The 26,401-nt window shown below is 26.7% G+C and overlaps 1 protein-coding gene across 1 annotated transcript in view; it reads left to right on the top strand.

The window, feature by feature from the left end:
- LOC129969386 (limbic system-associated membrane protein-like) overlaps nucleotides 1-26,401 on the top strand; it is a 240,595-nt gene that overhangs the window by 210,050 nt on the left and 4,144 nt on the right. Inside the window, exons 6-8 of the mRNA XM_056083947.1 lie at nucleotides 13,328-13,456; nucleotides 20,993-21,280; nucleotides 24,280-24,360. Of these exons, the coding sequence (XP_055939922.1) occupies nucleotides 13,328-13,456; nucleotides 20,993-21,280; nucleotides 24,280-24,360 (498 nt within the window). The remainder of the gene's footprint in view (nucleotides 1-13,327; nucleotides 13,457-20,992; nucleotides 21,281-24,279; nucleotides 24,361-26,401) is intronic.

Raw genomic sequence — 26,401 nt, forward strand, 5'->3', positions numbered from 1 at the left:
ATCTATCTCATTTTTAAAATGGAGATGACAATGAAAGAATTTCGAATGATTATGAAGAGGACCTAAATAATATTCTTTTTCCTTGCCTTACTAATGATTTTGTTGTCCTCTTTTTTATTTTTTTATTTATTTATTTATTTATTTTTTTTGCTTACATTACATATGTCAAGGGTTTTTTTTAAATTTATTTATTTATTTTTTTACCTAATCTTAGCATGATACTATTTTGTTTAACAAAGCATAACCTCAATATTAACAACCTACATTAAATATTGTTCCTCAAACAATTCCAAATTTATAGATTCTGAATTTTGAGTATATTCTTTCGCCTCATATTGTTCATTAAATAAAAGTTTCATTTTAACTGCTATTATATTTGATTGAATATTTTTATTAATGTAATTGAAGATTTGATATTATTATGATTTAATAATATTTAATATTTATTTACAATCATAAATGTTCTGCTACAAATTCCAGTTTTCAAATTTTTTCGAGTTGTATAATGTTAATAAAAATTCATGTGTTTAAAAATTTCTTTTATCGATTTCGAAGATTATTGTATGAAATAAAATTTTAAAAAAATTAAAATTCAACAAAAAAATAGAAGAAAGTGTTATATCAATAAGGGAACTAATATACAAAAGAATAATCTTTCGAAGAAATGAAAGTTGCTTTTGTTTACGTGCGTTCTTTCTAAATCCAATATCAATATAAAGGGACAATAAGGACAATCATTGTCTTATTAATGTAATTTCTTCTGCAGGAAAACCCGTTACATGTTTTAAGTAATTGTAAAATATCACGACACGGTAAATAAATGTTTTCTGTCGATATTCATAAAAGGTCTTACATTTATTTCTAATACAACATTGATTTAATAATAAATTTCAGATAAAACTGATTCTGAACTATAATTGAAGTGATATGTATAAAAATTATAAAAATAATTTTAAATTAAAAGCTATTAATCTTTAAAGTATTCAAATGATTTTTTTCAAATGATGTATTGAATTCTAAAAATTTAGCCATTTTTTTTTGTATCTTAATTTAACATTTTATTTTTTTCTAATGGATCACTTATATTACTTCTCAATATTTATTATTAATGGCATTTAATATATATTAAATTAAAAATACTGATATCATAAAATTGCAACAATGATCGATATAATTATCAAACTATCCACTCGCTCTGAAAGCACTTGAAGCTAGGTTTCCGAGCATCAAATCTTATGTGTTAAGAAAACTAGATGGCAGCACCAAACATATAAATTTTTTTTTGACGAACATTCATGGGGAAAAGGGAAGAAATACAAATTCAAGATAATAAAGTATTCAGAATTTGTATTGAGAAATCCTGCAATACTTTTAATTTATTACGATGCAATGGTTGTAATAAAAATAAAGGCTCTCTTATAACTGCAATTATTAGTAATTCAAGATATTTCTTTTGATGAATATATTTTGTATCTAACAGGCTTTTAAAATGTCATAGATATATATATGATTATGTTTTTTCTATTGCTTTAAATTCTATTTTTAATTATTTTTAAATTTCAAAAATTTAATTTGTTTAATTTTTATTTATAAAAATTGCTTGTTTAGTACACTTCTTCCCCTCTCTTAAGTGTAGTTTGTGTATTGCAGCTTCTAGATGGCAGCACCATTTCATTCCCTGTTCTCAAAATGAAAAATTCTGTTTTTATGAATCTTTTTTTAATTGTAAAATTCCGGATATATATATATTTGCGTGCTTGGAAAGATAAATTTTTGAAGCATTTATTGCTATATTTTCTACTATTTTTAGAGAAAGCTTTCATGAATTTAACGGTCTATTGATAAAGACAATTATTTTCACATTATGTGAGACAGCAAAGAACTTTTATTTATATAATTATGTTTTTAGTTTTCAATAGACAGTTTATATTTTAAATAACTTTTGATGGAAAAAAAAGGTAACCATCTTATCACAGGTTAGTTTTATGAATCACTCGATACAAGCTGGCGCACTCTATGCTCAATCTTGTTTTTTCCAAAATGCTTATTTAATGATTCACAACTCTTATTTTTTAAGGTATTATAAGATTAGAAATTAAGCATGTAAATGATATATACGTGAGGTAACATATTTTTATTTTTGAAATGGCAAAAAATAGAATTTAGGTTATAATGATATATTTATTTAGACATTGTTGAATACTCCTTAAATTCAGCAGCCAATCTTTAAAAATACTCATCCGCGATCTGGAAAGAAATGAGTCTTCATGAAATTTGGGGTAACTGTTGGGTAATTGGGTTAACTGTACTATATTCACTTTTATCTATCTATTTATGTATCCTCTCTCTATACATAACTATATCGAGAAAGAGAGATAAATAATAGACATTAATTTCTCGTGAAGCTTGTAAATTTATCTACTAAGTTATCTTCTACGTTAATTCTTTTTTAGTCTATGCATCTATTTTACTGTCATCGTCACTTAGGTTCAAAAGAATTGCACTTTTGCTTTGGTGAGCCATATAAGAAATGAATATCTTAATAACAATTTAATAGATCACCTTTCTAAAATCAATTTCAATACCAGAATTTTAATTCTTCCAAAACCTCGGGGTCTTGCTCTGGAGGGATCATTTTCAGTCATCAGTACAGGAATGCACCACAGATTATTTCTTCTACTTTCATGAGCAATTAGATTGAATATAATGTTTCAAGATTAATGCGAATAATTCCAGTAAATGCGGAAAACCATTTTCACTTGAGTTTGTTTGACTAAATAATACTTACTTCTCGATACGCCAACCTGTACACAAAGGGTTAATTTAGAATTTCATAGATGTCGCATTTTTGATAAATATTTGATATCTCAATGATAAATTTTTTTTTACTATTTGCTATTAAAAGGACATATTTTTATAACGATGCATTTTTCGAAAAAAAAAATACTGTTTTTTATTAAAAGAGCATTTTTTTATAAACATGCATTTTTCAAAAAAAAAAAAAAAAAAAAAAAAAACCGTAGGATATTTCGGATATATAGTAGAAAAATCAGAAAAAATTTCAGAATCCTATTTTAATTCACTTCCAAAACAGATTAAATTGTTTCAGTGGCATATTAATATTGCAATTAAAAAGGTAAAAAATTTGAATGTAACATCACATTTAAGTAAGAAACGACCGATCGAATGGAAAATAATTTAACCTTTATGCAACTTAATCATTATTACTAACTCCTTTTTTTTCCTGAAGTCCACGTTTCGTCATCTAGGTCTAGTATTTGATGTTAATTTCTCAAAATAACTGCATATGTCATACGCGTGCAGAAAGGGAATCAGTAAAAACACTAATAAACATAGTTTGCTTTTGTTCGAGAAATTCAGTTTTCCAAAATGAGCTAATTTTAGTGTACCTGAATGCAATAAGTTCATAAAATAGTGCATTGCCTGTAACGCTAGAAGGACTTGAAAATGTTCGAACCCTTTTGTTCTGTGTTATTATTAGATACAAAATTCCAACTATTGTTTCGACATTTTGTAGCTGAAAATGTTTTCTCTCTTTATATATTTAAATCTCCCATCTATCTGTGTGCAAATAAATATGGATAAATACTAATTTTTATTATTTTTGCCTAGTGTATTATATTCTCCCATCACATGCCAAAGTTTATACTGCTAATATTTTCATTCAATTGCCCATTTTTTATTATTTTTTATTTTGTATTGCATTTTTTTCTGTTTGAAGATCACTATTCTTTGCAATCCTGTATTAGTGATTAGTTTGGGTTTGAGTGTTCATGAACATTATGGATAGAGAAGTTTCAATTGCAAGGATACAAAATTTTTTATATTATTTTATATTATGGCATATGTTATTAGAATATAATATATTTAATATATTTTTCTGCTCACACTTTTGTTATTGAATTTCTGAAAATCAGCTCTGAAATATATTAGCAACAAGTCTATACAAGAACAACTTGCAGTTATAGTTATTTTTAGTTAAATATCGATTCCTTTAAAAGGAATTTCATTATCTTACAATGAATTTTTTTCTATGTTTTTATAATAGCTATAATTTATAATAATGTTGTTCCGTTTTGAATAAAACACCTCAGTATAATTGCAAAAAATATAGAGCCAGTGAATATATGAAGCTGCTGTCAGTAGCATTGAAATAATTTTTAGAATGCTACTTAAAGAAAACTGTTGAGTTTAAATTTGGTTCATTTCAATATACTTAAAGGCTTAAACGACCCCTATTTTATTCAAAAATTTATATATCTCGCATTATTTTTCATTGCTAAATTCAATTTAAATCTTTCAAACTGCAAATATCTTCCCTGAAAGTCCATTTTTGCATGTATGAAGCAGATAAAAAGAAAGTATTGTAACCGTGCAAAAATTGTTACTGCAAACACTGACGAATCCATGTACCCTATCTACCTTAATAAAAAAAATTAAATTGAACTAAAAATAAATAAAATAATTAATAAATAAATAAAATAAAATGAAGTTAAATTCTTGTATGAACCTGATATACTTTCAGATTTCTATCAACTTTTGAACGAAAACCTATTAAAACCTATTAGAAGAAATTTATCTGTTAGGCTGTCTGAATGTAAATTAATATTATAACAACTAAACAAAAAATGATTAATAAAATATTTTGGAGAAATTTAACGAATTTAATCGAATTTGGAACTAAATCCATCCAGGTATTTTTCCGTCTGTCATTTTGAAGTTTCATAAGTGTTCAAAACTAATAAATCAAAAACGCAACGTTTTAACTATATGAAATTTTGTACATTATTTTACGGCTATATTTGTATCCATATATCATATTTTAATTTCCACTGGTAGGGTAAAAGACGTCCATAATACCTATTTAGTATTCTGTGTCTTGTATATTAACCACATGTGGGAATAATAACGAAGCCAAAACACCATAGTTCGATATATTTCTTAAAATTCTAGATTCACACTTAAAATTCTAGATTTTTATATTTGTATTTCATACGTTTTAATGCTATTTTGCATCTTCAGATGCCAATTCCTTAAATTCTAATTTTTGATAGAATTTTCTTACAAAAAATTCATAAATTGAAATACAATGCATAGTTTTTGCTCAAATTCTGTATAATAATTATTCAATATGTTCTGCAATTCCTGAACTAAAAGGTAAGTAATATAGTCATTAAAAATATTTTATAGCGGTTTCCGTGCTTCGCAATTTGGAAAAACAGGAATTTTCGTCTTATTTATCATTTGAACCCCAATATTTATAGAATGAATAGAAATACAACTTATTTTATTAGTTTAGGACTTTGAATCTCTGAACTGAAACTCATCATTGATAAACCTTTAAACTAGAAGATTTTTGCTTTACACCTCTTTTTAGCCAAATGCACAAATGTTTCCTTTTTTTTTTCTTTTTTTATTTCTATTTCGCCACTTAACTGGTAAATTTTGGTTTTTACAGATGTTTTTTCTGTTTTTTTTGCAAACATTCGAAAATATTACTATTTTCAAACGCTTTTCAAAAAATTCATACCGAACTTTGTCTCATACATTAATATCAATGTTTTCTTATCTTAAAGGAAATAAATGTCAAATAAATTGTATTTTGAATCAATTCATATTAAAATGGTATATAGTATTAAAATTTAGCTTTTCATTGAGTCCTTCAAATATGAGGATGTAAAGTCGATATATAAGGCACGTTTTCATAGAGTATAATAATTATGACGATGAATTAATGAAAAATGATACAATAAAATATTATTAAAATTGAACCTGTTCACACAATATTAGCAATATTGTATGTACCAATAGTCAAAGATGGAGTTGTGAAATTACTATACTATATTGTAATTTACAAACAATTGGCAATGACGCGACCTTCCACTTTCTAAGAGCTCTTTAAATGAACCATTCAGAACGTAGATTTATTTTTTCGCATTAGCCACTGTGCCGAATTTAATATTAGTGACTTCTGAATCTTTCAAATACCGCCTCATTGAGAGAGTGGAATCACTATTGGCCCACGCAAGTGTCTCCTCATTGAAAATGGAACTAAAACAACCACCTGCTCACTGTTATGTCCTCCAGGGAATAGGGAATCCGCTTATTTCTCCGGAGAATTTTAATCCCCGCACTGAATGTCCAAATCCCTGGAAATATTAAGTATGATGAAAGGACTTTCAGTTTTAAAAATCTTAATATAAGCTTTAATTTTTTTTATTCATGACAACATTTGATGTTGAATTATGTTCCAATGTTGCTCAGTTTTTCATTCAATAACATAGTAGCAGTACAATGAAAACATATTTCTACTGATCTAGATGATCTCTCAGGACGAAATGCTGATATAATGCGATATTCTTATAATATCAAATACAATGTACTGAATTTAAATGTTTCTTCCATTTTCTGTATAACACAAAAGAAAATACCTATATTATAGAAAATTTTAATGCTGTGACGAATTTGCATTTATTTTGGATAACGTATTGGCTTATACAAATGAAAATTGTTCAATCGAAAACTATTTAAAGAATTACAATGCAATTATGAAATAATTTGAACGGTTGTATAAGAATTTTGTTTCTCTTTATCAGTGCTTCGAAAGAGCTTCTCATTTTTTTTCGAATCTTTAATATGATTTCTTACATTGAATCGAATAATAAGCAGAATTGATATTGAAATTTAATTTTGAATATTCTAAAGATTATGTTTTTTATCTGTATGTCGTTTATAAATAATTTAACAGTTAATCTTTTAAGAATATTGTCAGGAAATATATATAATATGATAATTTCACATAAATTCCCAGTGAAAATTAATAAAGACTCACTCCCTATTTATTTTCAGTTTCAAATATAAAATGATTTCATGAGATTTATCTCAAAGTCAGTTTATAAAACTATGTATTGTGTTTAGCGTTTGAAGCCACTGAGAATTTTTATTAGATACACAATAGATCATTGTTGGTATTCTTAATCCGGCAGCACTTAGAAAAAAATCTCCGAACCTGGAAATATATTTTCCCCAGGCACTCTACGCTTCAAATGAGTTTGATAAATGAAAGTATAAATATATTCAAAAAGCAAGTTGATATCATTTTTTCATTAAAGCCTGGGAGAGTTAACAAGATGAAAGCCGATTCTGAATCACTATCTTTCTGTAGATATTAAAAAAAAAGTTAAGAAGAACGATTTTTTAAACAATATGAAGTTACACAATTAATTTGTGTGTGAACCAAGCTTGAAGCAAATAAAAAAAATGTGAATGTTGCAATTTCATTTCATTGCAAAAATTCAAATCCGTGATAAATACCGGTTCTTATCATGCTATTTATAAAAGCATGTAAAATTGAATTAAAATAATTCAATGTAAATACAATTATTTCAAATATGCTTAGAGAATATTCGTATTGAGTGAGCTTATTATCTAGTAAAATAGGGATTAATCTTCCTCATATACTTCATCTTAAGAAATTCGCATAAAACTCTGTAAATATAGCGCTGGTAAATAATTAGACATATATGCACAATTTGAATTTTATGAACAAGTAACAAGTTACATCCATCTAGCTAATAATATTTTTGAACAATCACGCTCATATGCAAATGTATGTTTAGACGAACAGTGGGTGAGTTCTTGAATTTGCAAATGAAATAATTGAGAAATAAATAATATGGGATCAAATGTCCTCCCACTAGGGCGGCCGGAAAGTTTGGAGAATTTATGCTGGCTTAGGTGTCGTCATAATATCTGCTCACAGTTCAAAATAATGAGTTCTGCTTCCAAATAATCCTTATGCTGTTTAAAAATGGGATGAAACTAATTAAAGTCTTACGATTCTATTTCAGAAAATGCAAGACAGTATAAAAATATAGTAATTGTTGCTATCTCTGATAATTCTTAAAATTCACCTTAGAAAATTAGATTATTAATAACGATCAATCAAACTGAACTTAACTGTTTAGATAACCTGCCTAGTTGAAGTTTATGAGATCTGTTTTTGTCCTCTTTTCTAATTGTGTGCACTAATCAGATGAAATCTGAACTATTTTTTATCAAACACCACTGTGAAGGCGTTCACCTTATTCAGGGGACTTTGGCCCAAGTAAATGTTGAATCTTGGTGGAATGTCACATCCGCCCTGTCAGAGAGGTCGAAATATTTTAGAACATCAAAAGCCTTTTGAATTTATGTTGATATTCTCCCAATATAAGAGTAATCAATAATGGCAATTTTAGCACAGACTTTTTTAGAGTTGTATTTTTTTTTCTTCTCAATCTTGAAATTGTTGATATGCAATTGTTGCAAACTACACTCTAATTGGTGCATAAAGACTAAAATGTTAGAGATGCATACTCACTTTGCAAATGGAGAAAAATGATTTAATTAATTAAAAAAATATTTATATATTATGTTGTTCGAGTCAATAAATGTAATGCAGAAATATCAATATTTATTTAGTTCAACTGCTCTATTGCTTATTTTTAGTATCACATTCTTGAGATACTCGAATTATAAGCAAAATTATTTCGCTAGTCTAAGACCAAAATATACAAAAGCTGCTGATTTGCGGATTTCCTTATTTTAGACATATTAATGATTGCCATTTCCTAACGAAGTAATGTTTAATGACAAATGCACCAGAGCCTGTTTTTGAAAAGATCACAACTCGTCTAAAATGTTCTCAGAAATAGAACATTTTTTTTTAAATGTCAATATATCAATAATATTTCCCTAAATTAGTCGCCTGTAGCAATCAGTTTGTTAACCAGAATATTGATTTTGGGTTGTTAAATTAAATGGAATGTATTCTTAATGCATAAAACGTTGAATGAATGCAAAATTTTATTTGATTATTAATAATGCAATTTAAGATCATGAATTCAATTCAATCATTTACTGCAAATTTAAAAGTGTACATATTAGGAAATAAAAGCTCGAGGAAATTCTTACTTCGGAGTTGATGATTAGAAAAAACACATGATTTAATCTTTTAATGGTTGAATTTGAATTACATAACATCATTTAAAAACATAGTTATAGATAGTGTATCAAATTGAATTAAAAGTATTTTTAAAATTAGGGAGAAAAGTTGTAAGGAAATGAAATTGATGTAATTATAGATAATTTTTTCAATCAAAATAATGCAAAGACTATTTTGATAAGATACGTAATTGTTTTGGAAGACATGGAAATGTGCCGTGAACAAACCTTAATTATTTTACATTTGCTGACGGTTAACCCTTTTGTGTTCAACTAAACTTTCATGTTTGAAGGATTTTTTTAAAAATTTCTTTTATATCTTCTATCTTGTGACTGAATGTATTTTTGATGACACGGGGAGTCATCTCCAGGACATTTCTAATAATATTTTACAAGTTCATTAATTACCTAACAGAAACAGGGAATTCAGTGCTATGTAAATGCGTTTAATGGGGTAATTTTAACCCATATGAGTGGTTTTTGTTTCATTGTTGCTATTCGACAATAAATAATAAGAACGGTTTCTGTATCAATTATATATATATATATATATATATATTGTACTAATAGGAAGGGGAAGGAGAATGTAAAGAATTTAAATATTGTAATCTTTTCAACAATGTTCTTATTAAATTAAACCCCATAAAATATATTCTTCAAGCTATTGATTTTATTTTATCAATAAGATATGCATGACTAAAGATTTAGATTTCAACATTTGGTCAATAAAATGGCCTCCTGTATATTCTAAAATATTTCAGGAACCTAATGTGGTTCATAAAAATATCAGCCCTATACGAGACAAAAGATAACCATAAGAGAAAGATTGAACGAAACTAAACAGAGCCAAATACTTAATCTGAAGAAAAATAAAACGCGCATCCAGTATCGAACTTCTGAAAACTGATATATCTATACGAAGTGTAAAAGGAATGGGCATCCAGGGATGACATAAAAAAATTGAACCGGAAAAAAACAAGACTTATTTCAACGAACCGTGACTCGTGTAACCTACACTAAGTTCATACTCTGCTCTTCTTTTGCCTTTTTTCGAAGGCTTCATTTTTAGGGGAGATAAGTTACATATATATATATAGTTTTGTTCCTTTTTTACCTCTCTTCATCTTATCCCCTGTCACCAGTTTCGTCACCTTTTCCCATCCATCCAACATTATACTTTTTATTAGATTATTTTCTATATAAAAACTTCTTTTTTATACTTTTCTTGAAGGTTTTTTAGTCTCCGAGAAAGGAGTGAAGTGTCTCTGGTAATAATAAAAAATGTGACACAAAATGAAATGTGTTTTCATGATAACTGGCGTTAAAGCCACGGTATGAGGCTCTATATATATTTATAAAATTGTTATCTAGAAGACTATGGTAACAAATAGGTTTCGTAAACAAGGGTGTGAGGGAAGTGTGATTTATTTTTTTGTTCGATATGGAGAGAATGACGTGGGATTATTGTCAAAATCCTGCTTAAGGCAGATGGGTATAAAAAACATGTCACTTTCTCTCGCCTTTTATAATCTTGTTCTTTTGAGTAATGCGCAAAATGTTTATTTATCCTCTTTACGCCACTCCTTCCTTCGGTTTCTTTCTTTCTTTCATTCTCTTTTTTTAAGTTCAAAACATCATCAGATTAAATGTATGTAGTTTGGGAAATATAATATAGGAAATATATCTAATTTTTTTAAGAGTTAAATAATGGTGTTTGCGATTCTAATCCAATTTAATCCATCTTATATATAGCCAAAGCCATAAGTTAAAAAGTCAAATTTTGTATTTTTATATGGATTTACTTTGTTGGAACAGTGATAATTGCGGTATGCAATTGATATAAACTGAATCTGCATAATTTTCCTCTTTAGGACTAAATGAGGGCGGACGTCAATTGATTGTTTTGAACACTGACTATCTACTGTAACCTGATACTTATATTCTTCAATATCAATGATGTCTGTGGTAACTTTCAATATAAACATCCTTACGAACTGTGATTAAATGTATTAGCTCAGCTATTGTCCGCATCATCAGATAAATATTAAAATTTATGCGATCCGTTTCCCAAATTGACTCTCAAGATTTTTATGACGACAGGTTTACTTTTCGGAATCATTGAGGAGAATTGTGTCAGTTAGATATTAAGTCTTACGCCAACACCTGCCTACATGTATTGATAAGCTGAGCCTTGCCTTTAGCTGTTGCATTACCAAAGGGTGGTTTTTTTTTCAAACTATAATAATTATATCACTGTCTACGAAAAGATTTTCAATTATTTGACTGAATTGATTTTTACAAATGAGTTTTTGAAGAATTTTTGCACAGGAATTACAAGTCGTAGATGAATGATCTTGAGTCACCCGTATTAAATTTCTGTAAAAATCATAAAATTAGATTCATCATAAGAGTATCATGCTTCTGAAAAACAGAATTTCTAAAATTTTCTTGCTTGATAATGAAATTAAATATAAACTTATGATTTTCACTGGGTTAAACTTGTGAATGTATCTTCTCTTTTATGCATATGGTGTGGTATAATTACCAAACAACATAAAATATCTGCGATAGTCCATCCCTTACAAGTAAATAATCCCAGGAAAGTCAAATTGTAGCTTGGGTAATTTTACTTCTGGTATTGCCACCTTCTTGTAATCATATTTGATGATCTTTGCTACTCAGAGAAAATAATATTGTTCATTGTTAAATAATATTGTTTATTTTCTCCTTTTTAACCCTCTTTATCTTATAGTAGAATCTTCCGTTATGTAAATTGTAAATGCCGTGCATGCTTCAGATGCTAGACGTTTACATCACATGCATTCTATATGATAGGAGATCCTTCTTATGCTGTTGCCAACCTTAATTCCTGTTCATAGTTAATCATTTACTGTAGTGTCTTCATCTGTGTATTGTTGTATAAATAAAAGCTTTGCTGTCTAGCAATATTCGCTGTTTTAATCTTTAACAAATATAAATTCTAAAAATGGCATAAAGCTTCAATCAATCATCTAAAATACTGTAGTGAGTGAAAGTAATTTCCAGTTGTTTTCTCAAAGAGAATGCTTAACCATAATATGATAAATGGCCCCATTTCATAAAATAGAATAATCCAAGATAAAATATCGTTATATTTATAACGAGGAATTGTTAAAACATGCCAAAATCAATAAAATTATAGGTTTCTTTAAAAAATCAATTCACTGTTTTATTTTACGGATTTTGTGGGAAATATTCTAAATCATTTTGAAAGAAAATATAATAACAAACCTTCACTTTTTTTATATAAATGCTTACTTTTCTTGAATATAAGGATTATTGTTAAGCGATATTAGAATAATTATAATTATCCCTTGCTCGTTGAAATAAATCATGATATAAAATTTTTGATTCCCGTTATTAATATTTAAAAATATATCATAATGAATAAAAGTATAGTCTGCTTAAATAGTCAATTCTTCTATTTACTAAACTAAAGTTATTCTCTGAACACTTAACTAAAGGCATTAATAACACTCACCCGATAACACTAAAACGCAAACATGTAAGCAAATAAAATTTTCTATCATGGTTTACCTCTTAAATATAGATGTTTATTAAATGTTCAGTCAAATCTGTTGAAGGATTGACTGTCAGCCGATTTGTATCTTTGCATGCATGTAAATGCAATGACTCACAATTGCAATGGACTACATCAATGACAGTCAGTATGTTATCCCGTGACAACAACTGTAATTTTAGGTAAAATGTTGCCGTCGATCGGTCTTCAGAAATGTTTCTAAAATATATATTCTCACAATATGCTCAGTAAAAATGTTTAGATTCTCGACTAAAATCTGCATTTCGTAACAATGTAAATGTTTTTCAAGGTATTTGTGGTCTTTCCAACTTTGTGTAAAGGAAGGGGATAAGACCATTATTGGAGAGTATGCGAGAAAGTTTCTGAGAGACCACTTCAGTTGGTTTAATTATTTGATTTGAGTATGTGTAGTATTTATTGTTTTATTTAATGTTGAAAATACTTTTCAATCTCCTTTATTAACTGTTTAAAAATTCATTGCACTTTTTAGATGAAATTTAAATTGCTTTATTTCTTAACTCAGCATAACAAAATTTAAATTCCCTTATTTTTTGAATGACTTGTGAAGAAATCAAAATATATAAAAATTTCCATTTTACTACATATTTTTAAAAACGACTAGAATAATTTCAAGTCAAATTATAAATAAAACGTAGCAATTTTTTTTTTTTTTTTTTTTTTTTTTTTTTTTATGAATAAGGATTTAAATTCTTTTATAACTTTATTTCTTTTTTTCTCCAGTCTATGAGTATAAAAATGAAACACTTACATTCCTGAATGTAAACAGAGAGCACATGGCTGCTTATTTATGCTTGGCGAATAATGAAGTGCCCCCTGCAATTAGCCGAAGGATATACTTAGACGTAAAATGTAAGTATTTGATTTTATAATCTGTATTTTGATTTATATCATGTATTATTTGCATTAAGTTTGTATTTGTATTTTGTTTTGCAGCCAACTCTGCTGTTTCTATATAGATGAATCATATTTACAAAAATAAATATTTTTCACCTTACAGTTTTCAATAATTTTTCATTTGAAGATTAAACAAATCAAATTTATTATGAATATAGATTTATATAGATTAATATAGATTATATTTATTATAAATACGGATTTAGATTAGAATTTTTTAGGTCAAATAACTAAATTTAGGGCATAATTAAAGATGTGTATGTAACATATTGTTCTATTTTATAGACATGTTTTTCTCTAAAAGAATGAAATTCGTAACAAATGTTAAAAAATACCTGATAAATCATATATGTATTTTTTGTGAATTTAGTAAATAATTAAATGAAAATAGGAATGCATCAATGTACTTTGGATTAATAATTGTAAAAATATATGAAAAATTGGATTTTCTGATTGAATTTTCATTATTTATAGCCTTTATTATTCATTAAGTATATTTATTTTCTCTGACAACAGAATTGTTTATCGTCTAATAATGTATTAAAGCTTCTTTCCCGAAATTATGTATGGATTAAAAAATATTGTAGAAAGATTTCAACTGTTTTTTATTCCAATCAATAAAATTTATATTTTTATTAATTCAACAATAAATAAATGTTGATCATTCTAAAATAATGTTTTTACCATATAAAATCACTCTTAAATTTGCACAATAGCAATGCAATGTAAAAAATATATATAACTTGCCTTAGGTGTCACTTTCATCGAAAAAATCTAAGGCACCAATATGTTAATGAATTAATTTCACTTTAAAATCTACTGTACGGATCTGACTTTGGTTTTTTAGCTAGTTATTTCAATTCATTGAGTTTTTTTAATTCACACTTTATTTTGATATATATTTCCTTTTCTCTTAGAAATTTATTTTATGAATCTTCCTGCAAACATTATCTTTTTTTATTTCTTACATTTACCTACAATAATATGTTTGACACTGAATAAATCTCCATCAAAAATAAATGTCCATGTCAAAGAAACATAATATGAGCAAAATGATAAACCTCAGAAACCTCTTAAGATTTCCTAAAATAATTTTATCGCCAGATAGTGGCTGAGTACCTTAGGGAGACACAAAAAAATATCAACTCCAACTAAGGTTAACCAATTTTTTTTCTATCAAACACGAGACCAAATATTTGCACTCCTATTCAAAAGGCGGAATAGCCTTGCGATTGACTTTAATCCCTTAATGCGAAAAGTCCTCCCCCCTCCTTAAGCTAAAGATGGGCTCCACTGGACATTCTTGTATTTGAAGGAGAAGCAGTACTAAAGCTTTCCGATCAGGACTATTTCTAATTAAATGAAGGAAATACGAGGTTTCGAAACGTGTTTCTTTAGGGTTCTTGAGGAAGTAATTTTCTCGGTTACGATGATGCTGCAACACGTGTATTTAATTCATCCATGTTTATGTTCATTGATCTCAACGAAAGAAATCCAATTTCTTTCTTAATGGAGAAAATGTTATTGAATTTAATTAAAACAAAAATGAAGGAAAGGTAGCTTCAAAAAATAAAAGTTAGTGTGGTCAGAGCCATTTTAGGGACTGTGTAGTGAGATAGATATATAGTTATAATTAGTTTAATGGTTTTAAATTGTACTGAAATATTAGTTTGGTACACCTAAACTTATCACAATTGCTGTAAATCTTTTTTTTATAAATAACCAATATCTAAATTTAAAAAAATGCTCCATACAATAACTTGATTCTTATTGCAGGTATGCAGGTATTATTGCATTGCATTGCATTATTATTACAGGCATTGCATTATTATTACATACATTGCATTATTATTACATACATTGCATTATTATTACAGACATTGAATTATTATTACAGATATTGCATTATTATTACAGATATTGCATTGTTATTACAGACATTGCATTATTATTACAGATATTGCATTATTATTACAGACATTGAATTATTATTACAGATATTGCATTATTATGACAAGCATCGCATTAATATTACAGATATTGCATTATTATTACAGACACTGCATTATTATTACAGATATTGCATCATTATTACAGATATTGCATCATTATTACAGATATTGCATTATTATGACAAGCATCGCATTAATATTACAAGCATTACTGCATTACAGATGTTCTCACTATTGCATTATTGTGCATTATTTTCTTCATTTCCTGAAACATTTTGTAAAATATATATATTCACACTAATTATAAGGAAAATATGTGTGCATCCAATCATCGGTACTCAGCACAAAATAGCTATTTTACCTAGATCTTCAAAATATATTAAACATTTACTTTGGAATTTGGGAATATGTTTCTGAAAAGGATTTATTTTTTGAAATTTTATGTAATTAAAAAAAATACATTTTGTTGTCATCCTTTTATTTCTCCATTTTGTTCTTATTGCAGTTTTTTGTTTTGTTAAATATCTGCACTGATCATCGTTATTCAACAGCCCAGAACTATTTCGTCTACATCTTACAAATCTATTAAAAATATACTTTGGAAAATGTGAATATGTACCTGAAAGATATATATATATATATATATATATATATATATATATATATATATATATATATATATTTTGAAATTTTATGCAATTAAAAATTTGCATTTTGTTGTTATCCATTTTATACTGCCCATTTTTGTTTTGTTTTGTTGATAAAAATTTGTATTTTATCGAAACATCGTTACTCAAAATACCATAACAGTTTTAACTATATCTTCCAAATATGTTAAAAATATAGTTTCGAAAATGGCAATATGTACCTTTAAAAATACATATCTTTGAAATTTTATGCAATTTAAAATTTAGATTTTTTTGTTTTTTCTTCAAAAACTTTCAAAAGCATTACAGCATGAATATAATTTTTTTTTACAGCAACTTAAAAAGTGAATAATTTTAATGACATCCATTTCAATGTACATAATTTTCACTTATGTATTTTATTGTTGAAGTGATTAAAACCATTTTCATTGTTTTTAAAATATTTAAACCCAGAATTTCCTCTCATTGTTGAGAAATAATAAAATGAACTCGTTTTTTATATGAGAAATAAAAATAGATGTTACCTAGCCACTAAAGAAAACGAGCCATTACAAGTAGATTAACCATAAAATTAAGTTATTAATATCAAGTATGATATCAGAGATTTAATTTCTTCGGAAAACAAATTAATAAACATAACATGTTTCATGTAACTAAAACACGGCTTTAATGTGAATTCAATTCTTAAAGATTCTTATTTGAAGGAATTAAAAATACCAAAATATGTTTAATAGACATAACTGAAATTAAATTCAACGCCAGCAACATTCACAGAAGAGAACCTTATCGACATGAATAGTTAGCACTTTTAATAAAACTGAATTTTTGATAAAATTTTTATTCAAATACATTCAATCACCACCATGATATTAATAATAAAGTTTTCACAAAAATTCATTAACTCGATAACATGAGATTGTTAATAGTTTTTTGACACATCAAGCACCATTAGCAAAAATGTTTACAGGCACTTTCTTCATTCTGCATTTAGCATGATGACATTATGATAGCTGTGAAAGTTTTTAGCGTAGAATCCAGCAATAAATTTAATTATGTAGCAGATTCTTATTGAATTTGTAAATAAAAAAAATCATGATAGTTTATCAATATTTTTTGTAGCATGTAAAATTTAAGCGAATACATGTTCATTTGAAGAGAAATGTATCGAAAGATTCCGTCACAGCATTTAATGAGGCGTTACAATAAAAAGTCGAAGAATTAAATAATACACATGTATCTATATTTTGGTTTATATTTCAAGAAAATTTTTGATTCGTGCAATATTATAGAATTTAGCACTAAATCCCTGTACATTTTTTATAGCTAGATTGCGAGATATATGTTTCGATATCATTCATTAAACATTTTAGTTAAGAAACAGCAATAAAAATAATGAAATTTATTGAAAGGAATTTTAAAGATAATTAACTCTGGTTTCTAATTAATTCCATTAAATTTTATATTTAAGTAATCTAGAAGTAAAGTAGAAAATAATAAGAAAAGTTTTGTGCTAAAATTCGTTGTATACAAATGATAAAAATTGTTCACGTTTGAAAATATACCGGAGGTTCCTAATTTCAGAAATCGATGCATCTTTTGCATTTTTCATACTATTACCAATATTTTAGCATTTTAAGGTTCTTTTTTTTCATGTTTAAGCAAAGTAAAATAATAAAAGTTCAAAAGTTTATATCATATTAATTTATTTCTATATTTAATTTAATTACATGTTCATATGTGAATATGTGAGTGCATTAGAAGTTATAAATAAAAACATGCGCTCTGGATGAACATATAAAGTCGCCAGTAATGTGACAATTTTTAAATCCGCAAACAATTAAAATTAACTTTAATTTACTAAAAAATTGTTCAGCATAAAATTTTCCATTTTTAAGAAAGAACAGACCACTGACAAAGTTATTAAATCTATTAAAAGGAAATTCTATTTTTTTTTCAGATTCGTTGTAAGGAATGTAATGTTAGAATTTAAATGACATTTTGCAAATCAGTGACTCATCTTTATATTATACGATATTTTTAAAAGCCATGTTTTCAATTATCTAAAAATCGTTGATTGTGTTTCAGATACTAAACAACTATACATGTTCATATCTGTTTTTCTAAAACAATTTTAAGACGCCTTATGGTGTTGATCTATAAACTGACTATCTTTGACACTTGGATTCGAGTCCAAAAAATTTAATCTGTTGCCGTTTGAAAAAAGCTTCTTAAAGACATTTCTAAGATTATAAGATTTGACTTGTTTTTGTGTCATTTCAAATCATCCACTTTTTAGTATCCTGTTATGAAAAAAAAATGACAGACTTACTTTGAAATTTTCAAAATGAAAATAGTTTATTATCTGCGGAAGATTACAATCTTGCAGAATTGAGTTTGCTTTCGCTTATGAAAGAGAAGAGTACAGCAATAAAGCGAAAAAATGATTTCTTTCGAAGCTTCAAATTCTTTGCTTAATCTCACAACTTCTATGAGATATAAACTAAATGGATTCCTTTCTGAAAATCTGCGATGAAATTCATTTTTCTTAGAAAGGTTTTCTGATCCGCTTTTACAACGTTAAGCATTTGCATTATCAATGAATATTGATAACAACTTATCATAACAACAAAAAGAGATCTCTTTCTTTTTCCAGATGAAAGGATAGATAATAATGTTTGTAAAATTCGAGAAAATGGGGGTTCTTTTTTTTCCTACGTAGCTTGAGGCATTTCATTTCTTTCATCAAGGAGGAGCGTGAAAAGTAACAGGTGTGGTGTCACTTCCGATGTCACTTCTTTTGAAAGAAAATGCTTGCTTCTTGAAATAAACTCAGTTTCATTTTCGTCTTGCTTTGTATTAAAATGATTAATTTACTGCTTTTGCGAGAGAAAAAGATTCCAATTTACTCCAGTAAACATATTAAATAGAACTAAGTTGATGCGTTTGAATTGTCCTGCAAGACTTTGAATATATAATTTTTATCAGCATTTGAGTAAAATAAAACTTTTTTAATATATTTCTATCTTTTTTAAGAAAATTTAATATAAAATTCATTTTAAAAACAGTGTCATCACGTGGAAAACTGTATTTCAGTAAAGTTTTTCAATATATATGGTTTATTTCATTTTCCATTTATATTGGAAGATATTTGTTTTTACAATTTGTCAATTTAAACAGAATTAGGTTTCACTGCTCGAAATGAAATTATTTCGATGCCTAGATTTCGAAGTTAAATATAATTTTCTCTTCCCAAAAATTTAAATCAAAAGTAAATAAAGTATAATTTTAGATTCAAATTTGAAAGCAAACATGATTTGGAGAAAAACAGTAAATAACACATTGATAAAGATTTTACATATAAACGGAAAAAAATAAATGAAAAGAAAGATTTAAGTAGCTTGAATCAGGAATGTATTTTTTCCAATCTAATATCATTTTCATGATAAAATATTTCATATTTATTTTAACTCACTTACTTTCCAATTCATCATTAATTTAAATCATGTTTTTCAGACTCTGTTATTACATTTTTATTTCTTCAACGAAATGAAAATACTTCATCTTAGAAAAACTTTTTTATTGCAGATATAATTTTTTGTTGAATTAATATGAAATTTAATAAACATTTGAAAAATAGGAAAGGAAGGGGAAGCTTTTATATCTAGAATTTAACCTTTCAGAAATACTCATTTTACGATTTTGAAAAATAAAAAAAATGCAATATATTTAGTTAAAAATGAAAAAAGAAATGAATAGTATCTTTAGTATATTTACAAAATAAATAAAAGCATAAGCATCACGTATTATTTGAATGTTTGCTTTAAAAAGATATAATGACAAATCCTAGTTATCAACTCTAAATATAAGTCCTATTGAAATAGGACTTGATTCAACCTAAAATATCTTGAGATTTCTATGGGTACATGTAAATCTAAGTAGTATTTCATTGTGACATAATATTCATAATGAAATTTTTAATATTCATTCATCTTTTTTTTTGAATTGTATATCTAACTTACTGTGTTTTACTATTCGTGATGAATCTAGTGCGATTCATACTGCGCACCATTGATTGATTTATCGTATATTACTTAATTGTATGAAGCTGTTTGATAAACCCTAACAGTCTAATCCGACCTGCCGAAGACACATTAGAAAATCGGATTGATCGGATCGGAATGAAAACAACACTGGCGGGAACTATGGTTGAGTCCTAAGGGCCATCACCGGCCATGATACAACCTTTCCCATAGGAAGTACATCCCTCCATCGAGAGGAGATAACTGATCCCCACCATTTATGTACCCATCAGGATAGCAAGTATCAACCACCATACCGGAGGCTTCTCATCCTCATTTTTGAGGTGTCCCTGATGTGAGAAGCTATCTGAAAAAAAATCTCTCTGTCCGCTTTTTCTCGATTTCATCCTCAATTAGCCAATTGAATTACACCAATTGAAATATGAATAAGTAATTTAAGTAAGAACTATATTCGATAGTAACAGCACTTGCTGCTCAAAGCAAACAAGATATAGAAATTTTTATCTTTTATTTTTTGTTTGAAATTTGTTTATTAATATTTTTCATATTTAATAGAAAAAAATTAGCTTTTACTGCTTTTAATAAAAATTAAATTTCAATTATACATAGTAAATGCTTTATATTTTTTACTAGCTGCGTTACATATCTGAGAGTTGCAACGATATTAGATTCATTTTTTATATATATATTCTATCGTAGCTATAGTGCATAGTAGGTTTTTTTTATTTAAAGATAAAGGAATCAATTCTGAGAATATCATTTTGCTAATATGTATCTCAATTGCGATTCGAATCTATATACTGTTATTGTTAATGTCATCACTTTTAAATAATTCTATATTTGCTGTTCCAGTTCCTCCTCTTATATGGATACAAAACCAATTAGTTGGTGCACCTGTCGGTACTGATGTATATCTGGAATGCTTGACTGAAGCCCATCCTACCTCTGACAACTACTGGCTGCGAGACGATGAAGCTGTCGTTTCCAAGAGCACCAGATATCATCCACACATCACCAGAAACTCATACAAAACATACATGAAGCTGACTATCCGAAATTTGCAGCCGGAAGATTATGGATCTTATCAATGTGTTGCGAAAAACACGATTAGTGAAACTCAAGGATCCATTAAACTATATCGTAAGAGTCATTCTCTTCATAATCATTAATTATATCATATTTTGTGCAATATATCTGGTTTCATAAATTGCTTGAATTTAAATCTTAATATGACATTTGCTTAATTGGTTATAAAAATTTAATTATCATTTATTTTATGATAAGTTGCAAACATTGTGTATATTAGTAATATTTTATTAAATGTGATTGAAATGTTCGATGTCATTTTTTGTTCGATTCATTTGCTATATGAAGTACTAGAACTTATAATAAAGGAAGTTATAATACAAGTGATTTTCAAGATAAATAGAAATGAATAGGGCATTATAATGTTATCTCAGTTATCAATCACTATATATATTGGCAATTTCACTTATATGAAATCATTTAATCATCATTTTATTTTGAATTATTTCATATATGAATTTTAGGCATAATACGTATTGTTTTAATGGATATTTTATCATTAATAATTATAAATTTATATTCTACATGTCACATTTTTTTAACTGAAATCAATACAGGATTAAGGTTTCTTACATTCTATTTTTCTAAGATAATACTGAATGATTTTTGAATAAGCAGTGAAATAAATGTCTGGGACCCAGGAAATTATGTTTGAATATACTATCTTCTTGAATCTGTTTTCTGTCTCAAAGAGTTAACTATATATTTCAGATTATACTTATTAGTTTGTTTTTAAAAGCTGAGATATGATTGTTAATGAATAGATAATAAAATTTAAATAATCACAGCTTAGCTGATTAAATTTGAGAGCTGCACAGAAAGGAACTACCAAAATCTTTATTTTAAATAGTTGGTCAATAATCAGTGGTAGGATTATAATAGTTCATGAATTTTTTATTTCCCCTTTTCTTTGATAAGATGACTAATTATTTCTATATGTAATTGCATGAAATTAAAATATATTTCTGTTTTAATTTTTCATTCAATTGCACTAATTAATTTAGACATTTATTATGCCTCTTCTCATAGATTAACTAGAATCACTGAATTTACACAATTTGTTTAAATTTCGGACATACTCCTATAGTTTTTTTAGCTAACACAACTGAATATTTAAGCAAGCTTAAAAAGCTATATAATTTGACAATAAAACATCCAGAAAATCATTGCTGATAAATTATCTCTCTTTAAATATTCATGCAGACTATTAAAATAATGAGTTATTTGTATACATAAAAAGTAGAGAACAAGTGAATTTGTTATAAGTGTGCTAGAGAAAAATTCTTTCAATTCTATAGAGTCTAGAAATTAATTAAAACTTCAATGAATTAAAATTTTATCTAGTTTCTGGTGTTTCCTGTTATATCTTCTGAAAATATCTTTGCATTAAAAATGTTTTTCAAGTAATCTTAAATTTAAAAAAATATTGCTGTTTAAATTATATCAAATGGTCAAAAGATATTTCCTTAAATTAAATAAATTTTTGTAATTTATTTTTATGTTTTATCATTTGGAATACATTTTTTTTATTATTATAATTTAAATGAAATTGAAAGCATTGTTTCGTATTGTATTTTAATCACATTATATTTCCTCCCATCTATGATTAGTAATGTTAATCTTGATTGATTCCTTAAATACCGTGACCCCAAAATAAAGTTCACTTTCTCTCAGTTTTGTTGTAATACATTATATTTAAAATATAATCAAGTTTTATAATTAACTCAACAAAATTGAATACATTACTTTCTATTTCATTTGATTAATTTTGTTCATTGAAATATTTTTAGAACTTGCTTTAGATGAATTCATTTTATAAATCGAGCGACAACAGATTTTCGTATTGCATATTTTGGATTTCATTTTTATCTTGAAATTATTATTATTCAGATTTCGTTTCTTTTAAATCCGATAAAAAATAATTTCCAATAAAAAAAGAGGAAAACAAACTTTTACTCTTAACAAAACTTTTCATTTGGAAAATTTTGAGAGTTATCTTATTTTAAATTAATTAAAAAAATTAATAGTTTGTTAAAAATTTGATTTGTTTTCATGTTATTTAATTTAGTTTCTCCTATATCCACTCACCCAGTATGTATAATGGTTTAGTTATATTTCAACTTTTCCTAATTTATATTTATTAACTTTAATCTGATAAAGTATATGAGTATATTTAATTCAAAGCGCTTTATATATAAAAAAAAATTCAAATGCAGGAGCAGAAAAAGATAATAATTTTCGTATAAATTTCAAGTTCATATTTAATATAATAACAAAGATTTAGTCAATTTAAGAGTCATAATTTCTAACAGGGAAATTCAGATGCCGGAATTTTGAGTGCAGCCATCTCAATATTCTAAGAGAATAAGCAAATAATACTGATTTTTATTTTTAAATAAATACATTTTATAATTTATATAGAATTTGAATTCTTCATCATTATGATTCTAGTATAGCTTCAGTAAAATTGAAGGAATATTTGTTTATTTTAATTTGCATCTCCTTTGTTATATACTAAAAGGTGTAAACATTCCATATTTTTACACTTTATACGAAAATTACAAATTGGTGACATTCAAACCTATTATTAGTTTTTTTCTCAATTATTGTGCTTACTTGTAATTAATGCATTAGTTTCCCAACAATTTACTGATTTATTCAACAACGCATTACTAAACCATAACAGTCGTTAAAGATTTATTAATTCTTCCACTTCATTCCCTCAAACTTGGAAGTAAAAGTTCCATATAAGATAAGGTGACATAATATAGTTTGAAAAATGTGAAAGAAAATGAAAATTCTTTTATTATTTTAGAGTATTGATTACTTAACCTGTACACTATCGAATATTTAAACTTAAAGAAAGACATTCCCGGAATGCTCTAAAATGTAGAGTTATTCATTGAACAACAACACGTTTCTTATTCATAACAAAATTTAACCTTTCTAACCTCTTCCAATTCTTCAATCTAAACTGACTGTAGGCAAAAGTTTGAAGCCCATTTTCTCCTCCTCTTTGAAAACTCATAACATCTCTTCTTGATGTTTTGCAGGCCTGGTGATCCCAACTCCTCTTCCTCCCAAAGCTGTCACCGAAGAGCTGCTAACCTATCCAACGAGGAAAGTAATAACAGGTGAGTTAAGGAAAAATTCTTTTCCGAATGGATTTCGAAGTTAAAGGGAACTGATTATATATTCATTAGGTTCACCCGGAATAATAATTATCATGCGTAAGGTCCTTCTCCAAGAGTTACGAGCTGAGGCGCTTTTCCCCGTGGTATAATTTGCATATTCATGGAAATGAATTTTCAGGTCACCTATGAGCCTTTCAAGGAAGGCTGATGCGTTATTTATTGAAAAGATGGACGGTACAAACGGTTTCTATGATTCAGAAGCTTTATGAGGATGAAAATAAAAACGTATGGATAGAAAAGTGGCTGGCATGGAAAGGAAAGTTGGTAAAACGGATATTTTGTTAAAATCTGAAGAGGTTATTTGTTATTTTTGAAGTATTTTGTATTCGTTCTACTAGAAATTTCATATTAATACTTTTCGTTTGAAAAGTAAGACTTACGTGTTAAGGTTATAGGGTTCATATTAGTTAAGCCTTTTATTTTCAGAATACAATTGTGTGGAGCATGCCTCCTAATTTAAAATTACAATGGATGGAATACCAACAGGTCCTTTTAAAATATGAACTCGTATAAAAGAAAAGGGTAAATTAAAAGTTCCTTATATACAAGTTTTTAGAAAGTCTGAGAATGAAGAAGCATCATAGGGGATAGTTCGAAAAAAGTAATTCAAAATTAATGGACATAAAAAAAAAGCGAAAATTACAAATCAACTTTAGAAATGAAATAATATTGAAAATTCATAATGAAAAATATAATTTTTATTATTTCTGAACTTTATCTGTGCGTTTCAATTCCTTCACATTTCCTTAATGGTTTAATTTGTTCATCTAAAAAAGGATGAAAATTAATTTGTTTGTATCTTGAAAATGCCGTAAGTTAAATTTCACAAGTTAAAATGAATGAAATTCTAGTATTATTTGTGTTTAACCCTTATTTCATTTTTTTTATTTCTTTAAAAATGCTATGATACAGAAATGAATATTGGCAAAATTATGTTTCTGGCATAATCAGATTTTTCATATTTCAAATTTACTATCTATAAATTTAAATTGTTAAGAAATTAAAATAAGGACAGACAGCGAAGTTTCGGAGACCCTTACATCATTACAATTCACGTTGGATTGGAGGGTAAATTTTTTATTTCTTTTGTCCATACAAAATTTTAATATAGATTCTATTTCCTAAAAATAACCCTATTAGAATTAAAAACTGATGAAACAAAACTAATTTCAAAATAAATATATAAACTGTATGAATTGATATTGGAATGACCTTACGTAAAAGTAATACAAGCAAGATGATAGAGCATAAAGTTATTATATCTTCATAACTTCAAAAGTATGTAGTTTATATCAAAAATTAAATTTTATTATATATTTTATAGCTATAAGCAATATTTTCTCCCTTTTTGATATCTATTATATACTTTATGAATAATTTAAATTAATATCAGTATTAATATTTATACCCTACTCATATTTAACCTTTATTTATATTTTTGCTATATAACCTGCATTGGATTAATTGTGTTCCCAAACACTGAGTGCATTGACCTAGCATTTCCTTTCAGTTTTTATAATGTCTCCTATTTTGTATCCCGTTATTCAAAACTTATATATTTGCCATCCTCTCTCTCAAATATTCAGATAAATGCTTAATCCCATGTTGATCTTCTTTCTAAGAGCAATTAAGATACTTTTTTTTCTAATTATTCTATTCAGTTTAGCAGAAAACTTTTAAATTGTTCCATATGATAAACGTGCTTATTTATTTCCAAATTATTTGAATTTATTTGTATGTATAGTAAAAATCGTTAGAGATATAGACTGAAAATTAAAAAGTCGAAATTATTTAATACTCAGATTGTAGAAAGGAAATATAGTAAATATCCAAATGCACATTTCATAGAACAGCTGAAAATATGTTTCAACCGAATTTTGATTCTGAATCTGTAAATAATATTCTAACCATTTCAATTCTAGTAAAATTCACTTCTAGTAAGACTCACATTTCGCTATCACCAACATTTAGAAAAGCGATG

The sequence above is a fragment of the Argiope bruennichi genome, chromosome 5 (assembly GCF_947563725.1).
Source record: "Argiope bruennichi chromosome 5, qqArgBrue1.1, whole genome shotgun sequence".
NCBI lineage: Eukaryota > Metazoa > Arthropoda > Arachnida > Araneae > Araneidae > Argiope > Argiope bruennichi.